General features: G+C 36.2%; 1 protein-coding gene across 2 annotated transcripts in view; it reads left to right on the forward strand.

Moving 5' to 3' along the window:
* CAMKMT (calmodulin-lysine N-methyltransferase) overlaps positions 1–19,116 on the forward strand; it is a 248,813-nt gene that overhangs the window by 179,006 nt on the left and 50,691 nt on the right. For both annotated transcript variants that reach the window (XM_017744880.1, XM_017744881.1), the window contains exons 7-8: positions 1,987–2,053; positions 16,209–16,283. In XM_017744880.1, coding sequence (XP_017600369.1) covers positions 1,987–2,053; positions 16,209–16,283 — 142 coding nt within the window. The remainder of the gene's footprint in view (positions 1–1,986; positions 2,054–16,208; positions 16,284–19,116) is intronic.

Here is a 19,116-nt window from a genome sequence, read left to right on the forward strand (position 1 = left end):
AATAATAAAGATATACGTGGGCAAAGTTATCAGATTCATCCCTCATTGTAACTATGGGTGATATGCATTCAGATACAAATTTTCCAACTTAGCTAATATCTGTGACGTAAGTCAGTCAGGAACATCAAATTTTATTTCCTCAAAACTCTGGAAGTATCTTTACTCACTTTGACATGTCCATATCCAAGGATGAGGTTCATTTTAGTAAAAATTGTCTCCTGTTTCAGAGAAGCTGTGTACTTTCTGCCTTAGCTCTGTTTCACACCATGCACTGGTGACTTGAACTACTGTCTGAAAGCATCAATAATACAAAACATTGTTGCAGTGCACTATAATGGCCATTAAAATACAGTGTATGGATCTTTCAACAGTCCTGGGAAATTTAGGTTAGAAGGGTCATGTTTAGCCTGAATGCCCAAAGACATGGGCTCATAAATAATTTTTAAAAGCTAGTGTTAACATGTTTATAACCATTATTAATAGTTTTGCTCAGTTATATAATTTAAGTGCAGTGTAGCTAATTTATCAACAATGTTATTTCTGCCCCTACTTAAAGGCAGTATGCTTTACTCATGAAGTTATTTATGCCTTCCTTTTGCTGTACCGGTATAGACCATTCATTTGCTGCTCCTCATATTGTGAAAAAGATTTAAAGGGCACATCCAAACTACAGACATTTGTTTAAACCAGTTTTCTGTCATTCCATTTCTAGTTTTTGACTTCACAAAATACCAGTTGTCTTTTCCCATGTTTGGATAGAGGCTTTCCTGAAATAACTTTTCTTAAATAACCAACTCTGTTAGGAAGGCCAATTATGTGATTTCAACAAAGCAAAGAAAAAGATGTATCAAATAAAAGAAAAAGATATATCAGTGATATTTCAAATTTGCCTGACTCTCATATTCCGTTTTCTTATAAGAGCACTTTTGATAGCTCTGACATATTTTGTGGACCTAGAAACATCCTCCTAATTAGCTTCAGATTTCCCATACCTTAAATAAAAAAGAGGGCTCTTCTACATCTTTACCAAAAATGTTTGTTTAAGATAATTATTTACCTTTGAAAGTGAACCATTCAGATCTGTATAGATTCACACTGAGTAACAATTAATATTCTCGTAGTTTTCACTTACTTGCTACACCTTTTCCTTTCAGTGCCTTCTCACTAACCACAAATGGTTGATTATGAAGATTGTCTTTCTAGCCATAGATGACTGGGCTCAGCTCCCCCAGAAACTTTTCCTTGATAGTCCTTGCTTTAACCTGCCTGAATGGCAACCCAAATTTGTGACATGAACTTCCAAACTACAAGAAGCTGAGACACAAGGCTGAGGTACTGTTGTGGTATCTGAGGGGGAAAAAAGGCATTTATTGCTTTGCACTCTTTTTTAGGTGGTTCCAAACCATTCTCAAGAAAGCAAATGGACTGGAAACTCCTTTGCCTATAGGTTAAGGTGCTCCTGTTGTGTGTTGGATTCACCAGGAACATAGGTGTGTGTCTTGTGGGTAGGTTCTCAAAATACATAAGCCTTCAGCTTACCTCTGCACTGGGTATAGTGATTCAGTGAAAGGTGAAAAGCAGCATGAACTAAACTGAACATTTAGTGGTTGTGTGAAAAAATTTCAGTTCTCCATGGCTTTAAAGGCTTTAAAAATCTTATATTTTTAAATAAGTGCCTTTAAATATATCTGAGGTGTGGGACATCTTTTTTCACTTCCCTCTATAGCTATAGGGCTATAAATTCCTTAAATGAAAAAGTAAATAGTGGTAGGAAACTAGAGCAAATTGCTGTGTAGATATATGGCTGATGTGCTGGAGTAGCAATATAAAATGTATGTTTCTGAAAAAAGATTGACTCTTAGCACAGATTAAAGAAGAACAAACAAATAAGAATGCTATGAAGACATTAGAAATGCAAAAGAGTTGGGTTTATTATTTTTATTGTTGCTCTGGTTTTGTAGATAATTCTTAACAATTATACTACAGATGTAAATGAGATCATCACAAGAAACAAAAATGCTGGAGTATTTAAGGCTAAGAAGGTGTCAAGCTGGTAAGATTCTACTAAATTTTTTACTGATTCTTGCATGTACTTCTGTATTAATGTAGATGTGAAATGTATGCAAAAGTGTGAAAGTGTGACCTGGGTTACTGATGCTGACACAGGTGCCTATATAATATAAGAAGGTAAGTGATGCAAGGCAGAAATTTAGAAGTATTAAAAAAAAATTAGCAAATACAGTATGGCTAACCTTGGTGACATAACCTCTCTTTCCTTTTTATCTTTTTTTAAATATGTCTCTTCAACCTATGGTTTAGTGTACGGTTGAAATTTGGCTGCTTCGGAGTCAACACTACCCGTAGTACTGAAAATGAGATTTGGTATGAATGTATCTAAATCTCTGGCAGGTTTCATTTTAAATAGCTCTGAGAATTCAGGGTGGCAGCAAATCCCATTTGCCCCTGAGGTAGCCCCTGTTGGAGCATCCATGGGAGATTTTTTGGTCATCCTGTCTGTGTGATCATTAATGTGTTGTCACTGTGAGGACAGAAAGGGAGCATGGGAACCAAGCACAGTGTATTCATCTCTTCTAGTACTTTAAAAGTAGATTATAAAGCACTTCATATTCGTGGTATAAGGTTAAGAATTAGAAAATGGTTACCCAAGAGCAAAGTACCCAAAGTACACTCTTACTTGTGTGTATAAAATTTTTTTTTGATGACTCACAGTGCGGAAGGGCACTCAGTCCTTCTAAAACTGACAAAAGTAAAGCTGAAAAAGGGCTGAGAAAGGCAAAGTGTTAGTGCAGAATAAGCTTACTCACACAGAGGGTTAAACCCATACAATTTTAATGGCTATCATTCATGTCATTTAACCCTATGCCTATGTAGCCATTCTGTGTAGAGAAGTTCGTTTAAGTGAGCACTTAGGGCTAGAAAAATTCTGCCTTCATTAGGGTATGTGTGCATATAACTTAGAGATACATCTCTGCATCCTAATAAGAGCCTGCCAAGTAGACAAAGGCCATGTGGATCCCAGGAATGGTCTTTCAGGTTCCATATTCTGAACACCTCTTGTGAGCAGCCTCAGACACTCTGCAGAGGAGAGGCTGTGTGCTGTGTCCATCCAGAAGCTTAGATTTTTTTAGATTTCCAATTACACTATACTTTGTGTGAGATTTCAGATTTCATCCCTTGTCAAGACTTCAAACCTGGTCTTTTAGATATCAATCAAAAGCACATTTTCTACCCTGTGCTCATTTACATTTATCTAATGCTTAAGGTCATTTGTGATCATTTGAGTGTATTTCAGCATATGGAATCAGTGAATAATAGATTTCAGCCTCATGCTGTGAAGAAAGATTGTGTTTTTACAAGACATGATGTTGTTTACTGGGTGTTAATAATCACTAATTGATAAACATATCTAGACGTCATAAAATGTTGCATTTTAAGGAGTAAAGATGTCAAGTGTTTAACTTCTTGAGTGCAATAGCATCTGAGGCCTTATTTGCATAAATAAAATTATTAAATTACAAAATTATGGTAAGTACTATATGAAAATATAAGACTCATTATAATAAATGCTTGCTTTTTAATTCTACATTCTTAAGGCTTTTGCAGATTCATTGTAACAGTATAAAGTTTTATAAAATAAGTATTCAAATGACTCTGTAATGGATTGATCAGTCCTTCAGATTCAGTAATGACTTGTGACGCAGCAACAAAGTGATATGATCCCTTCTTAATGCCTTGAAGGAACTAAAAGGATGATGTAAAGTCTGAAATATTACTGTAAGCTTGATTCACTTTTCCTGCTAATGAAAACCTTAGTTACATAATGGTTATGGGGAGAAAAAAAAGGAGGAAAAAAACCTACAAGAAAATGAAGAAAATATAGTGTTTTGGAGGGCAGAATGCAACACTGGCATGCAAAGTGACATTCAGTGACTTCTTTTATATTGATCAGATCTTGCAGGTAAATGAATATAGTGATGTATGTAAGTGACTTTCTGAGCATCAATTTAATCTGGAGAAGGTGTGGTTTTTCCTTTAGACAGTGTCCAGTATTGCAGCTTCACAGTGGGCAGTGCAAAGTTCAAAGATTCTTTCCATATGGAAGATAATTCGGAATAGACGCTTCTCACAGCACCTTCGTCTTATGTCAGGATCTCGCACTCTTTTCCTTGCACAGGAGCAGAAATTATGAGAGTCAGTTTGTGACTGCTCTGGATATTTAAGTCTATGCTTGGAAAATATGCCAAAACCTGTACGGAACAAAAAGGAACAATCTGGTATCAGCCAAGACAAGTTAGATTAAGACAACCTGCCATACATTTATTTATTTAGATGTGTACAAAATGCAGTAAATGAGCACTTATGTAGCCCTCTGCCAACTCTTAATTATTGTTTAAAAATACGGTAATGTAAGCCAAACTGGCAGTTTGTCATATTATGTTTTATAATGTAATAATAGACATTTAGTAAACAGTTTACTTTGCAGTGGATATAAAATTCTATTTTATTTTTATTTTTCATGAATATGCCTAGGATTTCTCACTTATGTTTACTAGAAATAGGTACAGTAATACCATCAAGTTACTAGTAATGTCTTGCCGTAGTGAAGGGTATTAATACCATGTATGGGTTTAACAATTTTATTTTTGTCACAGTTCAAAAATTATGCATTAATCATATTTTTTACCCTATAACTTAGCATGTGATCTATCCTGACAGCGTTCTTTGTACTATCAGCTGTTACTGGTTTGACATGCATTATATCATTGTTTTAACAGGTCCACCAATCAATAAATTAGCAATAACAAAGTCAAGGAATCCTTGCTCTTTATCTTCTATTTGTTTTAGTGGGTAAATCTTCCTGAAACATCTGTTTGGGTAGTAGAAGTTTGAAAAATCGGTGTTATTACAAATGTCATGATGGAAAAACTTTACTGAAGGCCTGCAATATATCCTGCAGGTTAACAGACTCAGTCTGTCCTCTGACTAGGGAATTTGTTCTTCCTTCAGATTCCCTTGTCCGAGAACGTGGAAATCTGTTAACAAAAGTTGTGTTCTAATTGCTGACATGGGACCTGTGGAGTTTTAGCTGTGGGCAAGTCTATTGTTTTGCTAAGAGTTGCCTCAGAGAGATTACTTTTCACATGAGGATGTAAACAAGGACATGTAATACCAAGCCAGTAAGAGAAATGCTTGTGGCTGTGCACCCTTTGGTTTGATTAGTAATAGTGTATCATATACTCTTTATTCATTCCACATTCATGTTGACAGCCTACATCAAGAATGAATAACCATGTAACCAAAAGGGAAAATTCCTTCTGCTTAAAGACTAACAGAGAGGTTATAATTTTATCCAAGATTTTAGTGTTCCTTACCAATGTAATGCAATTACAAGCATCCAGAACTAAATCCATAATGAAAAAAAGTCTTTCAAAATACTAAATGACATCAAGCATAACAGTGGATGAGGTCTCAATGATAGAGCACTGAGCTATATTGTCCTGATTCTGTTCTTGTATTAGTTGCCTCTTTATAATTGCAAAGTGAATATTTTACCTTACTGCAATGTTCTTCAAATATGTCAACTTCATAACCTTCCTGATATCAGCTGGTCATGTAGCAGGTTCCGTCAATATGGAACAGACTTAATAAAGACTCTCTCTCTTGTTTCGTTTGTCAAAATGTCCTGAGTGTTGGTAAATTCAAACTTTCAGAGAACATTTTATTGAATTCGCTGTGTTTGTCACCTTAGCAACCCTAAAGGAATCCCTTTCTTCCAACTACTTTTCCTGTCTCCTCAAGTAACACTCTTGCATGACAGCATCTGTTGGTAAGGAGGAAGCTGCCAAAAGGAACATTTCCTGCTCTTCGGTTAGGAAGAAATGGCTGCTGCTTCCTGCTCACTTAATTTGATCACTTCATGTATAGTGGGAAGAATGGTTTGTGTGCTCATGTCCATTCTGAAGTTGTAGATCTTTATCACAGAAAACTCAGGTGCAAAGCATTCCACACCTCTGATCATACTTGCCCTGCTCTGTATCTTTTCCGGTTTCAATTTTTTTCACTATTTTTAGATGACTGTGATCAGTACTGCATTCAAAGTGTGCAAAAAAAGGTATATGTAGTGCAATAATTACACTTTTTGTTTCCTTTCTAAAAATGCCTAACAGTGATTTGCTTTTTTCACTGCAGTTGAGCGCAGAGCTAATAGTTTCATGACACTGTCTGTCACAACATCAGGAGCTTTCCAGTGATGGTCAGTTTGGACACCTTCATTTTCTATATCAAGTGAGAATTATTTTTTCCATTGTGCACTTTGCATTTATCCACACTGAATTTAATCTGTCATTTTATTGTCCAATTACTCAGTTTCATCCTTCTGGAATCCTACACAGTCTGCTCTTTTCCTTACTATCTTGAATGACTTCTTACCATCAGCAAACTTTGCCACCTCGGTGCTCATCTCTTGTAAACATTTTGAATAGAACATATCCCAGGGGAACTCTGCTGATTATGTCCCTCCACTGTGAGAATTGACCATTTGCTACTACCCTGTTCCCTGTCTTTTGTTCTATTATTTAACCATGTCAGGACTCTTCTTCATTGACAGTCTATTTTCCTAGAATGTTGATCGTGAGCGTCTTTGCCAATAGCTTTTTGGAATCAGAGGCAGGCTGTCTTACCCAGATGGCCCTTATCTGCATACTTGCTAATGCCTTTGAAGGGCTCATTTTCTAAAACACGACTTCCTTTTACAGAAGACATATCAATAAAGGCTTCTGAGGTGAAATGTCTTCAGTTTCTTCTACAGTGAAGTGAATATTTTGCACTGATGCAAAGAATTAATTTCACCTCTCTGAAATGTTCTTATCCTCTGTGAGTGCCCATTCTGTATCCCAATTATCAGCTGGCAGGAAGATTTAGCACAAAAGGAAGAGTTCCCTTATTTTTGCCCTTCAGGATTTTATTATTATATTTAATTTTGCAAGTTTGTGATTCTTTCTTCAGTTGGGTGCAACTTCAGCTTTTGGAGGAATAATCAAATAATCTTTTATACCATTTAATTATACCAGCTGACTTTCACAAACTTCCAAGCCTCTCCTATTTGTGTATTTTACACAGTTGTGTTGACTTAATTAAGTGTATTTTAAATTGCATGGTAGCTTTGTCTGTCTTCTTTATGAGGCCAGATAAGAATACATAAGGAGGAAAAATTCAAAAGCTTTGTAAAAAAATTTCTATGAGTTTGGAATAACAGGGAAAAAAGTAAGGTGTAAAAGTATCACATTGCATAATTTTAAATCATTCTTCCTCAGATCTTTGACTATTTCATGGTAGTCTCCTCTTAGCTTAAAAAAATTGCTCTTGGTTAAACTATTCCTCTTGTACTCTCTTGGGCTGCACAAAAAGATTAGAGGGAAAACACTGATACGAGCAGGTTTATATCATTCTTCCCAGGGCTTTAAAGGAAAATTTGCTTGAGATGTTAGAGTCAAAGATTATTTGTTCCATTCCTTTTTCGTATCCATCATTTCAGCCACCTTCTATGTTATTTCCTGGTTTATGTTGTTACCACTGTACCTTTGTCTACCCTTCCTTGTCTAACTTGTCTCTACATTAGTAGGCAGTCATCAAGTCATCACACACTTTCAGTAGGCTCTCCTTCACAGGCACTCTGAACTAATCTTTGCCATGACAAAGCTTTAAATTTTGACAAAATTATGTTTACAGTGTTGTCTTTGTTTATTTCATTAATACTCAGTTAATAGTTATTCAGACATTAACCAAGGATACTGAAAATGGATGAGGTTCAGGAAAGGGGCAGAAGAATGAATCAGGGTTTGGAAATGAGAGAGTTAAAGAGCTCCATTTACTTGTCAAAGAAATTACTTGATTGTTAAGAAATGAATTGATTTTGATCTGAAAGTCTCATGTGAAGAAAAAAAAATCTTTAATAGAAGATCGGTCTTTAATCTAGTTTACAAGTACCTAACAAGATACAGAAATTGAAGCTAGGCAAATTCAGTCTAGAAAAAAAATGAGATTTGACAGAATGGTAATACATTAGAACATCTTTCCATGGGGAGTGATAGTTTCTTAAGCAGTGAATGTGTTTGAATCTTTCTGAAACACGTGTTAATTTCCTGAGATATATGGGCTTGATACAGAAATTTGAAATCTTGGATGTGTATTGTGGTCCCTTCTGCCCTGAGAATTGAAACACCTGTGAACTACATCATCTCTGCTGTTTTTAATTCTTCCTCCATTTGGTCCTTCTGGACCTGCCTTGTTCACGTCACATTCTTGGGTTTTTTTCTTCTGATTCCCTTGATTATCCTCCCCATGGGTAGATTATTTTCCATAGAGCAAGAGGCTTCTTTTCCTTCATGTTTTTGCACAGGTCTGATCCTATCAGTACAGTGGTGTCCTATGTGCTTATGCTGTCTTGCACTTTGAAATTGTGTGGTTTTTTTATACTGTATCATTCTGAATTAGAATTTGAGAACCATCAATTTTTTTTTTCAAATGTACTGCATGGCACTGGCTAAAAACAGTAGTCAGTTTCCAAATAAAGGCTGATTTAGATTGTAGGGATGTAGAGGAGGAATGTGAAAAGGCAAATTCACAAACACAACTGGTGATTTTTTATTAATATCTTTTTCATACAAGATATTCTCACTTCTTTTAAATAAATAGCCACACTTTTGCTGAATGTTGGCTTGTGATGTGTCTACAAAATGAAAAAAAATATTCTACAACAGTTGTATTTACATGCAGTGCATTAATTATGTCCCAAAAACTTAGTAGCTTTTGATACACAGCAAATGTGTAAGTGTTAGGACTGTTAGTTTTGAAGACAAAGCTGTAATGTTCCCATCTGAATTTTAGCAAAATATGTTGTACAAAATAAGAGAGAGAAAATATGTTCTTAGAATAAGGAATAAGGCACGTGTGTAACTTAATAATACACTTTTAAAAAGGAACTTTTAGGCAGGAAAACCTAGATAGGATCATGGAATCATAGAATATCTAAGTTTGAAGAGGCCCATAGTTGGGTGCGGTGATTTTTTTCTTCTTTCATATTACCATGTTAATGTGTTGAGGTTTCATCATGAATTGTTGCACCAGATACTGTGTAAACACAGAGCAAAAAGGCAGCTTGTGTTAGAAAATCTGTGATCTAAGACCAGAGATAGATATGGTGAGGAAGGATAATAAGGATAACTGAAGTCAGCATGAGAGGCAGAGTTGGAGGCACAAGAGCCTCTTTTCAGTTTTTGAAGGTGCTATTTTAAAGGACAGTTTCAAGGACAATAGAGTGAGTTTGTGAATGTTAGGGATAAAGTAGCAGAAGAAAATTGTACAGGTGCTTGCTTGAAAAGTTAAGTGGAAGATGTAGACTGACATTAGGGCTGATTAAAGAAGGGACTTGTTCTTTCAATATTGAATGAGAGATGAAAAATAGGGAAGTGAACTGTTGTGAAGCATTTGGAAACGACAACTTGCAACTTACCTGGAGGAGTACAGAGAAAGATAACAAGATCAGGGTTGTAGGCAAGAAAAACAACCTTTACAGCAGCCTGCTGAATAAATATTAATATGGCAAGCTGTCCCAGATTGAGACAAATTTAGAGGAACGTCCAAATTTGAACGTCCTCTGATAGAGTGCAGGTTACAGCCATCCCTCCCCCACTGGGTTTGGGAAGAAAAAAATTTTCTTGGAGGAAAGTGAAAGGGAAAAAAACTATTTATTTAACAGACACAATGCACAATGAGAAAAGAATAATGCTAAACAATGAAAGCTCTCGCTGTGGAGAGAAACCTGGGAAGATGTCAGTCCTTTCTGTGGGTGTGGTCTCTCTCTCTTTTCTCTGGAGCTGGGTCCAACGTAGGCCCCTCCAGGCCTCAGTGGAAAGCTCTCCCAGTGAGTTCTGGTGTTCTCAACAGTTCCAGAAGAGAAGAAGAAGAAGATGAAGTCCCAGGGAAACAAAGGAGTTTAACTCTCCATCTCTTCTGAGAAAAGGAGCCAAGAGCTGGGAAAAGACGGAAGGTGCTTTTCTCCGCTCTTCAGGAGCAGCAGCTGCTATCTCTGTGTCCTTGGAGTACAAACTGCTTTGAAAAGTTTGTCTGGCTTTTTTTCTTTCTTTTGCACCCAGTTTTAAAGGCACAGAAAGACACAGGAATCAGGTCTGGGCATAGAGCAGCGATAGGGGATACACATCATAAAGTCACCCCAAGACACAAGCTTGCATTTTCCAAGAGCAGAGGGAATAGTATTGTGATGTTTAGATGTAAGTGATGATGACATGGTCAAGAGGTTGAGTGGATTGGGTAAGAAACCTCTTGGAGATACTATGAAGAGAGAATAAGAGGCAGAGCTGAGTTATGCAGATACAGAGAAAGCTTAGTCTAAGCTAAGCCTAGATCACAGGCTAGAATTAATGGTTATATCCAAAGGGATCCATAAAATGTGGTTACAATGCTTTCTGGTACTTTAGATGCAATGAGCTTCTCACTCACTGAGGCTCTGAAGAATACTGAATTAAGGGTCTGTATGCACAGTATGAAGTAGAGAAATGAGTAGGTTTTTAGCTTTTATGGATGAGATAGCCCAGAAACGAAGTTCAGAGGAAGAAAAGGTTGAGGTAGAACATTGTGAAATTATCACAAATGTGGGAAATGTTTGAAGATAATCTTGAGAAGAGAACATTTTAAAAATTGTAAGGCAATTAAAAGAACCCAGGCAGAAAACAGTGGAATTTAGAAAAGAGCAAGATTTTATTTGGTTTAAGAGAGAAGAAATGTCCAGGAGGACAAAGGGCAGATATTAAGCCTAGCTGAGAAAAATCATTGACAAGAGCAGATAAGTGACATGGAAGTTACCAAAACCTGCAAGGACATTGTTAGAAGAATGTGTCCATTGGCAATTGTAAATATCACATTAGAGATGCTTAGAAATCTAAGAGGAAAGGGAAAATGGTTGTACCTGTAATTGAAAGCTTAACTTTGGTCCCTTCAAACCAAATATGCACTGTAGGGAATGAGATAATGGATAAGAATACAAAGCAAAGTGAAGCAGTGAAAGTAAGAAAGGCAGAAGGTGAAGGAAGGTGGAGAAATAAGAGCAGCCTTGTGAGAATATAATAAGAAGGATGGGGAAATTATAGTAGGCAAATTTGTAAGATTCCTCAGAGGAGTTGTAATGATAGGTGTACACATTGCCACTATCACTAGATTAAAATCCATCTTCTTAATCTTTATACAAAACTAAGGAATCTCAAACTGAGATCAAGGTGCGGAGAAACATCCTGATGATGCCTTTTGTTAATGTGTTAATGAACTTGGTTTCTTAATGTCATAGAAAAAGTCATATAAGCCTCCAGACAAAATCTTTTACCTGAACCTGTATACTTTCCAATGATAATGCTTTTCAAAGATTGAAACTTAAATTAAAATATGAAAAGAAGAGGTGGGTAGATAGGGATTCTTGGTAGCTGTTCATCTGCTAATTGGGACTATTTTTTTAATCCTTATTAAAACTACTAATGCATTCTGAAGCAAGTAAGGCTTTTGTGTCTTTTGTCCTTTTTTCTAATTTTGAATTTTTGTCTTTATCTGCACAACTACTTATCTGCTAATTTGAGAGCTACTCTAGCTTGTGCCATTCATCACAAGAACATCTTAGAGGGTCTTGGAAATGTTTCAAATTTTAACAATCAGAGACTTAACCTGTTTTTTCTCATATAAGTTACCTGCCTAGACACACTAGGAAGACAAACACTGAATAACAGAAGTTGAATAATAATAGTAATGAAGAATTTTGCATGAGAAATAAAACCTGGTAAAATCAGGTCTTTTGTTGTAGATTGCTGAGATACTTTACTAGTGTAAGGAAAAGAGTGTTGACATTTGTCAGGCTATCCTCCATAAATTAGAGTAACTGTACAGGGGAAGCCTTGGCTGCTGTAACTATCCCTTCAACATTAGCTATTTATGATGGGGTTTTTTTCTCTGTAATACATGGGGCTATATTTTTGTATTTTAAGTCTCATATTTTCTTACTTGATCTTTATGTTCTATTATCATAATTCTTATGTCCTAACCTGATCACATTTTCTGGCTTACTTGTTAATTGAAAAGGGGGGAAAAGGAAGAATTCCTTTGATTGTTTGTGTTGTGTGTTGTTTGGGGGGTTTTTTTAATGAATTTGTTTCAGAATTCTTCAGTATGGTAGAAGGTTGACAGCCTAGGAAACTAAAGCATCAGTACATCTTTTCTCAGACTACTTTAACGGTATGCTTTACCCCTGACCTGGAGAAGCCACCTCTGCATGTGAGAGAATGGTTCATTTTCCATAGCTCGTTGAGTCCTTGTCCTTTTCGCTAGGACTACCATCAAGATTGCTAATTATAGTAATAGGTTTGTGACATGGGTACTTTTCCTCTGAAAACTGGTCAAATTCATTTGATACAGGCCGTAAGTCGGCCATTAGTGGGTACCAGGTTTCAGCCACCATCGCTTTAACCTAAGTAGTAGCTGAACAGTGAGGGAGTGTCTTTCTCTTGCATCCTGTTTCATTTTTAATGTTCTTCTTGTAGCCAAAAAGAGCTCCTAACTGTTTTATATTTCCATTGCCTCTCAGACCCTCTTCTGCTGAAATTCAGTTGCCTGTTTTCAGTTGTAAGAAACTAAACCTGCATGAGTGAAATAAGCCAGTACAAAATAATGTTGAGTGGGCGTTACACAGCCTTAAACATGTTGGTTTGTTGGTTTGGTTGGGTTTTTTTACAAAAAAATGTACTGAAGTTGTGGCTTGGACAGAAAAATAGAGTAAAGCCCATTTCTCAAATTTACTATGTAATTTCAGTTCTTAGTACTGTAGCACCTTCCCTCAAAAGAAAGGCATACAAATATTATTGCTTCAAAACTTACTGTGCTGGAAGAAAAGTGACTTTAGAAAAAATGTGGCTTATGTAAACGAATTTATTATCACTGGAAAGGAACAAGAGGAAAATACTAACTAGACTTGCATTTTCTTCATGTTTGCACTGAACATGATACTGGCAATTTAAGAGACTTTTTGTGGTGTGGTATTTTTACACTTATTTGTATTTTTTTAAAGGAAATTTCATAAAAACTGAGATTTTCAGATTTCCATTGCCACCACTTTTCTGGATTTCCTAGCAGTGATTTTTTTTTTTTAATGGAAATGCAATCAGCCCTTACTTCATGGTGCCTTCAGTATTTCTTTCAGGTCTGACCACTAAGTCCGAGAGTCGCATCCTCAGTAATCCATGAAAAAATTCTTTTTCCTCACCCCCTTACTACATATAGATACATGCATTTAGCTACATGTCTTTACCTTTTTCAGGAATGTTTTGCAATATCAGTGGATTCTTTTGTACTTTACAGTCAGGAATTGCATTTGGATTACAATTTTTTTTTTTTGATAATTGATAGTATTTATATAAGTCTGATTCACTGCTTTCATTAGCACTAGAACTCAGAATAGCTGATTCTGAACCAGGCTGATTCTGACATCAGTGTTGATGACAGAATAGTGCCGACTCTGAAGAGAATTTATTCTGGTTCCCAGATATGCAGACACATGTCTGCTTTGCAGGTGCAGATGTTTGACTGCAGCTCCTGCAGATCTGTGGAAGCAGGTAACAGTGTAGACAGGGTGGCCCTGAGCTAGCTACTGAAACTGTTTTGGAGGTTGCAGCCAGTACTGCATTTGACATCCCTGGCTGTGCCTCCCTTACTAGTCACGCTTGCATTTAGCTAAAGATAGCATGGATAAATACATATAGCCTATAGTTCCATCTCTCCCACCAGTGTGCATACATCCTGAGTCAGACCAGGATGAGTCCCACTAGTGTTTATTTTTTTTACAAATTATATTTCGTTTACATGGTGATTTCCCTGCAGGAATAAAGATTTTCCTGTACTTTTGGAAAATTTATGGCAAAGTTCGTTTAAAATTTGTAAATTTGTCATTGGCCTTTGCGTAATTATGCTATCTTCATGAATGCAGCTGTACTGAAGCTAGAGACCAAAAGCAGCCCTTGTAGTAGATCAGAAAAAGGGAGAAAGATTGGCTTATGGCTGGATGTGGGGCCCTTAGCTCACTCCTTCTAACAATACAGATCCCAGTCATGTTGCACCACTGCTCATGCTCCTGGTAACTCGTCAATTCCATGTTTTGTTCAGCACTTTAGTTTATGAGCTTTTATCTCCCCACACAAACTCCTCTGTGCCTACAGTAGGTGTGCACAGAAAATGCTGTGTTTTGAGTGCCCAGCAGAAACCTGACAGTAACATGAGGGAGGGTGGTTGGGTTTTGGTTTTGTTTTTTTTTGCAGGAGGAGGCACCTGTGCTTCCTTCCCAACTGCATGTGTGAAGTATAGTAAATATATAGGTTAAAAAAATCATAATTCAAATCTCTATAGTGGTACTGATCAGATCTCTGTTTCTGTAGCAATGAGAACCAAAGGTGGCCTCTTAAGGCTCACAGTTCTTCTACCAATTTCCAGTTCTGCTTCAGGATTCTTAAAGTATTAGAGTGCGTGCTTTAAACCCACAAAACTTACCTTTACCTAATTTTCACCATTCTAACCTAAGTTTCCACGGAAACAGGGTTGAAAAAGCCGCTGGTAGCCAGCAGGCAGTCAGCAGCTGAGAGTGAGAACTCTCCTTTGTCACTTTCCACTACTGGATGCCTGCTGCGTGCCAGTGTGCAAAGCTACCTAGGCTTCTAAAATCTGTATTACTTTCAATTTGAGGGGGAAAAATTAAATTAATCTACTCTTTTCTGTCTTTGGATTGTCACAGTAAATTCCAGGAGGGCAAATGGGCTGATGAGTCATGATCTCTTCAGCTACATTGAGCCCCACAAAATCAAAGCTTTCCCAACCAACTGGGCCTTTCCTTTCGGAATTTCCATATTTTAAAAGCACTCTGTCTCAAATTTTGTGTCTGTGCATATGTACATGCATATTGTGGTACCTTAATTCTTTATGGCCTTGTACCTATTTATCTACATATTTACAAGCCTTTTTTGCATACAGTATAGTCAGTGTACAAAATTCCCTTTTTTCTCATATACTTCAGGAACATTTCTGAATGAACACATTATACACTGATCCTCGGTTAAATATTAGGAATAGGATGTGAATGGAGATCGCTTTTAACCAGAAGTAGATTATAGCTGCGGGAAGACTAAAGGGTCTATTTGGTCAAGACTCATACAAAACTGAGATAAGCATGCACAACCTGACAAGATCAGATTAGACCCTTCCCCCACAAGTGCTTTTGCCATAAATATTTATCTACTTTCTATTATAAATAACCAGGAAGTGAAAAAGGATAGATTCCTTTTTTTAAAATAGCTTAGAAATAGAAATGCAGCTTCAAATGTTCGGGGTAATGATATTTAAAGTATGCAGTAAATTCCAATACTAGTTGCTATTTTTTAGATGGGAGTAAAGTACTGAAATTCCTTGTGGCAGCTACATAAATCGGCAGCATTTATAAACAAAGAAGAACTTTGTACATATGTGAATTTTTGCCTACTACTGGGTATCTTAGAATTAAATAGCTTATCACCTATGAGAGAATAGGTGTTGACAGAGTCAGCACCGCTGTATTTTTTTTAAGCTTGCCGGAGGCAACATGGCTGGTATTGAAGTTAAGCTTGGCATTTTTTCACCCTGTCTCGCCTCCCTCCAGCCCAAGTGAATGCTCACTTCATCAATGAGGAACACAACTGAATTGCCTGCCAGATGTAACAGAGGTCCATGAATTCACATCTATTCTGCAGATTTGTGCTTCATTCAGATTGTCGATACTTTGACTTCACTTCCTCATGCAGTAATGTTATGGTGTAAAAATCTGAAGCTGTGCATGTGCCACTAATTCAGAAAGGCATATTTATTGGTGATCCACTCATCAGAACCTGAGTGGATTGCCTTTCTGTTGTAAAGAAAAACAGTTCTTTAGCTTTGAGATTTAAAACCTTGAAAATGTACAGAATAAGATTTTTACATTCATTTTTGAAAGTAACGACTTTGCACTTTTTAAAACACTTCTGTGTCACATAAGAATAATATTAAAACTTTAAAAATCTCAAGATGAAAAATGTAAGTCCTTTTTTCTTTTCTTTTTTTTAAATCTTTTTTTCCTCTAGCATTTTACGATGGGATAATGAGACAGATGTCTCTCAACTGGAAGGACATTTTGACATTGTTATGTGTGCTGACTGGTAAGTACATAAAAATCATAAAACTCATGTTAGAAAAATAGCTTTGCTGGAGTAATTGTACTGTGCTGCTTGCTGATGGCTAAGCAAAGTCAACAAATGAAGCACAAAGCCACCTTAACCTCAACAAATTAATATTCATCTCCATGTGACAGTTATAAGGTAGTCTTCTATCACACAGTAACTTCTACCACATTATTTCCCAAAGATTGATTTTGAGAAGCATTTCCATTTTCTGGAATTGCCTCTGTTTCATGCTTGACGTATCAGTAAATGGACGACTTAGGCAAATTGCAAATAATTATGGCTCAGTGAGGAACAGTCTGGAGAAAAGGGAGTTTATCAACACAAACAGCTCAATTAGCTTACTTCTTAGGAAAGATCTGACTATTGATATAAGGGGATATATTTTTTGCTCCCTGGAAAATCTTTCCAAGGAAAAAGAGATTTTCAAACCCTTTTTTCCACCCCCACCACATTCTGTTCCTTAAATGTATTTGACATCAATATTTGGAGGTATAGGCTTTATATTATTTACACAGACACATGTTAATTACAAGATAATTCACAGTAAGAAAAATAACAGTACAGCACTTAATTTATGGAAAGGTAGATACATGTAGCACTATGGTATCTTGTTTAATAATTTATGCAAATAGATTTGATTATTGACACAACCCTTTTCTGATACTGCATTTGTGGGATTGTGCTGTGCTGTATTTGCTGCATGCTAGCTTTAAAAATGGTACATTATTAATTATTTGTGCTATATAAATGTAGACAGTATAAAAAGAGCTGTGCAAATTTTATTTAGGAGAGTAGATATTTTTAAACCAATCTGTCTTTCCTTCATGGATATTTGCTCTTGACCCATTAAATGTCCAAAACAAAAAAAAAAAGCTGTTTGTCTTTTGTGGCACGTAACTGTTGTGAGAGACCAAATTCTGAAAGCAGAGACTTCCTAGGACTGCTTAGTTTGGCAAATTTATGTACCTTACCTAGAAATAGTTAAAGGAAAAGGCAAAGGGAAGTACAAAGCTGTCTATTGTCTTTTTAAACAATGTTCTTTTTAAATGTCTTCTTATATTCCTCTAAAGCTTTTGTTTTTCTTTCATGTTTTGCTATTTAAGCAAACTCTTCTTATTTCACAAAGCTATTGGTTTTGTACAGCTCTGGAGAAAATGTGTTTAGTGATCTTTTTTGCCTTTTTCTGACACCTATTTGTTGTCAGAATGCAACAGTGCTTTGTTTCTCTTAGCATTTAATTTCAGAAAAGTTCTTTGTTCCCAAAAAGGACAGAGAAGGGTTTCTAAGTAATCGCTGATAATGTGCCTCAGAGATGCATCATCTGATTAAAATAAGGAGCTAAACAACACCATATGATTTCAGCAAGTAATTTAGTAAATGCCTTCCTCACCAAATATTAGAATGGATACTCCAGGTTTCATTGCACAGATGAAGTTAATGCTGGACAGGATTAGATCAGATTAAGTATGAAAGTCAGATCAGAGTGCTGGCGGACATGAGCAGGAGGGCAGCAGTCTTCTCGGAGGCTTAGACAAGGCTCACATATGGATGTTCTCCAGATTATGTGGGTGAAGCAAGGTCTTGCCAAGAGATTTAGAGTTAAATTTGTTCTTCACACAAATATCAAAACAACCTGGCTGTGCTGTCTCTTGTATTCTTGATACTCACACCATGTCATCCTATTTGTGCTGGGAGTACAGCAGAGTGGAGTAAGACTTAAGTTGTTTTTTTCAGTAATATTCTGGCCTAATACCCCTCCCAGTCTGTTTGGAAATAGTGTTAGGAAACAAAGAATCAGACATGACAGGTAAAATACATAATGCATTTGCAATCCCTGCATTTTGTACATTTATTTTGAAGCACTTAAGATGCAGGTAAGTGTATAAATATTTATAGATTTCTAAAAAATAAATAGAAATGTGCAGGTTAGTTTAAAGAATGTGGGTTTATTCACATATTATTTCTATTTTCTTATTGCAAGTGCCCATAGATATATGTATAGTTTAATAAACATGAAAATCCCTTTATTGTTTGTTTCTTTTAGAAATAATTCTTTTAGTTATGGACACTAGGTTTTCTGGTACATGAGAAGGCTGAGGGAAAAAATGTTCCATGCTTTATCAAACTCAAATCTTCTTTTCATTTTCATGTATTTCTCTTCAACAATATAGAATTGGTTTGAGAACTGTTGGCAGGATTTTTGCTCTCTGAATTTTTTGGGCTGCCACTGAAGAGGAAAAAAAAAGAATCTCTTTTCTTCTAGCTTCTCAGCTGAAACCTGAAGTATGCAGTGATAAAAACAGATAGAATAGATTACATTTAGTTTAACACCATCACATAGCTCATTGTCAGTCAATAAAATCTGAGATTAGAACAGAGAACTAGAACGCAAAAAATCTGAGTTCAAATATTAGGTACATGGATAAATTTTTTTTTTGAGTATTTCCAGCAAGGGTGATATTGTCTGATTCTCTGAATAGCTAACCAGTGGTACTGCTTGATCCCATTTACATGAAAACAAGCTCTATTCATAAACATATTCCAAATCCACATGGAGATTCAAGTAAAAATGTACATGATTACAGCAAGCAGTGATATGTTTATATTCATATATTTACAGTCAGACTTTCATAAACCTTGTGTGCAGGAGTGGAAAATAAGTTATTTCCCAGAACAAACAGTCTATTAGTTAACAGCTAAATTTAGTAGCTCAACTGGATTATAAAATAAATAAGAGGCAAACTGTGAAAGCTAGTCATTATTTAACCATTCAGAATGTTGATAATAAAAATAGTTTCATGGTTCAGCA

This window comes from Corvus brachyrhynchos, unplaced genomic scaffold, assembly GCF_000691975.1.
Source record: "Corvus brachyrhynchos isolate BGI_N302 unplaced genomic scaffold, ASM69197v1 scaffold258, whole genome shotgun sequence".
Taxonomy (NCBI): domain Eukaryota; kingdom Metazoa; phylum Chordata; class Aves; order Passeriformes; family Corvidae; genus Corvus; species Corvus brachyrhynchos.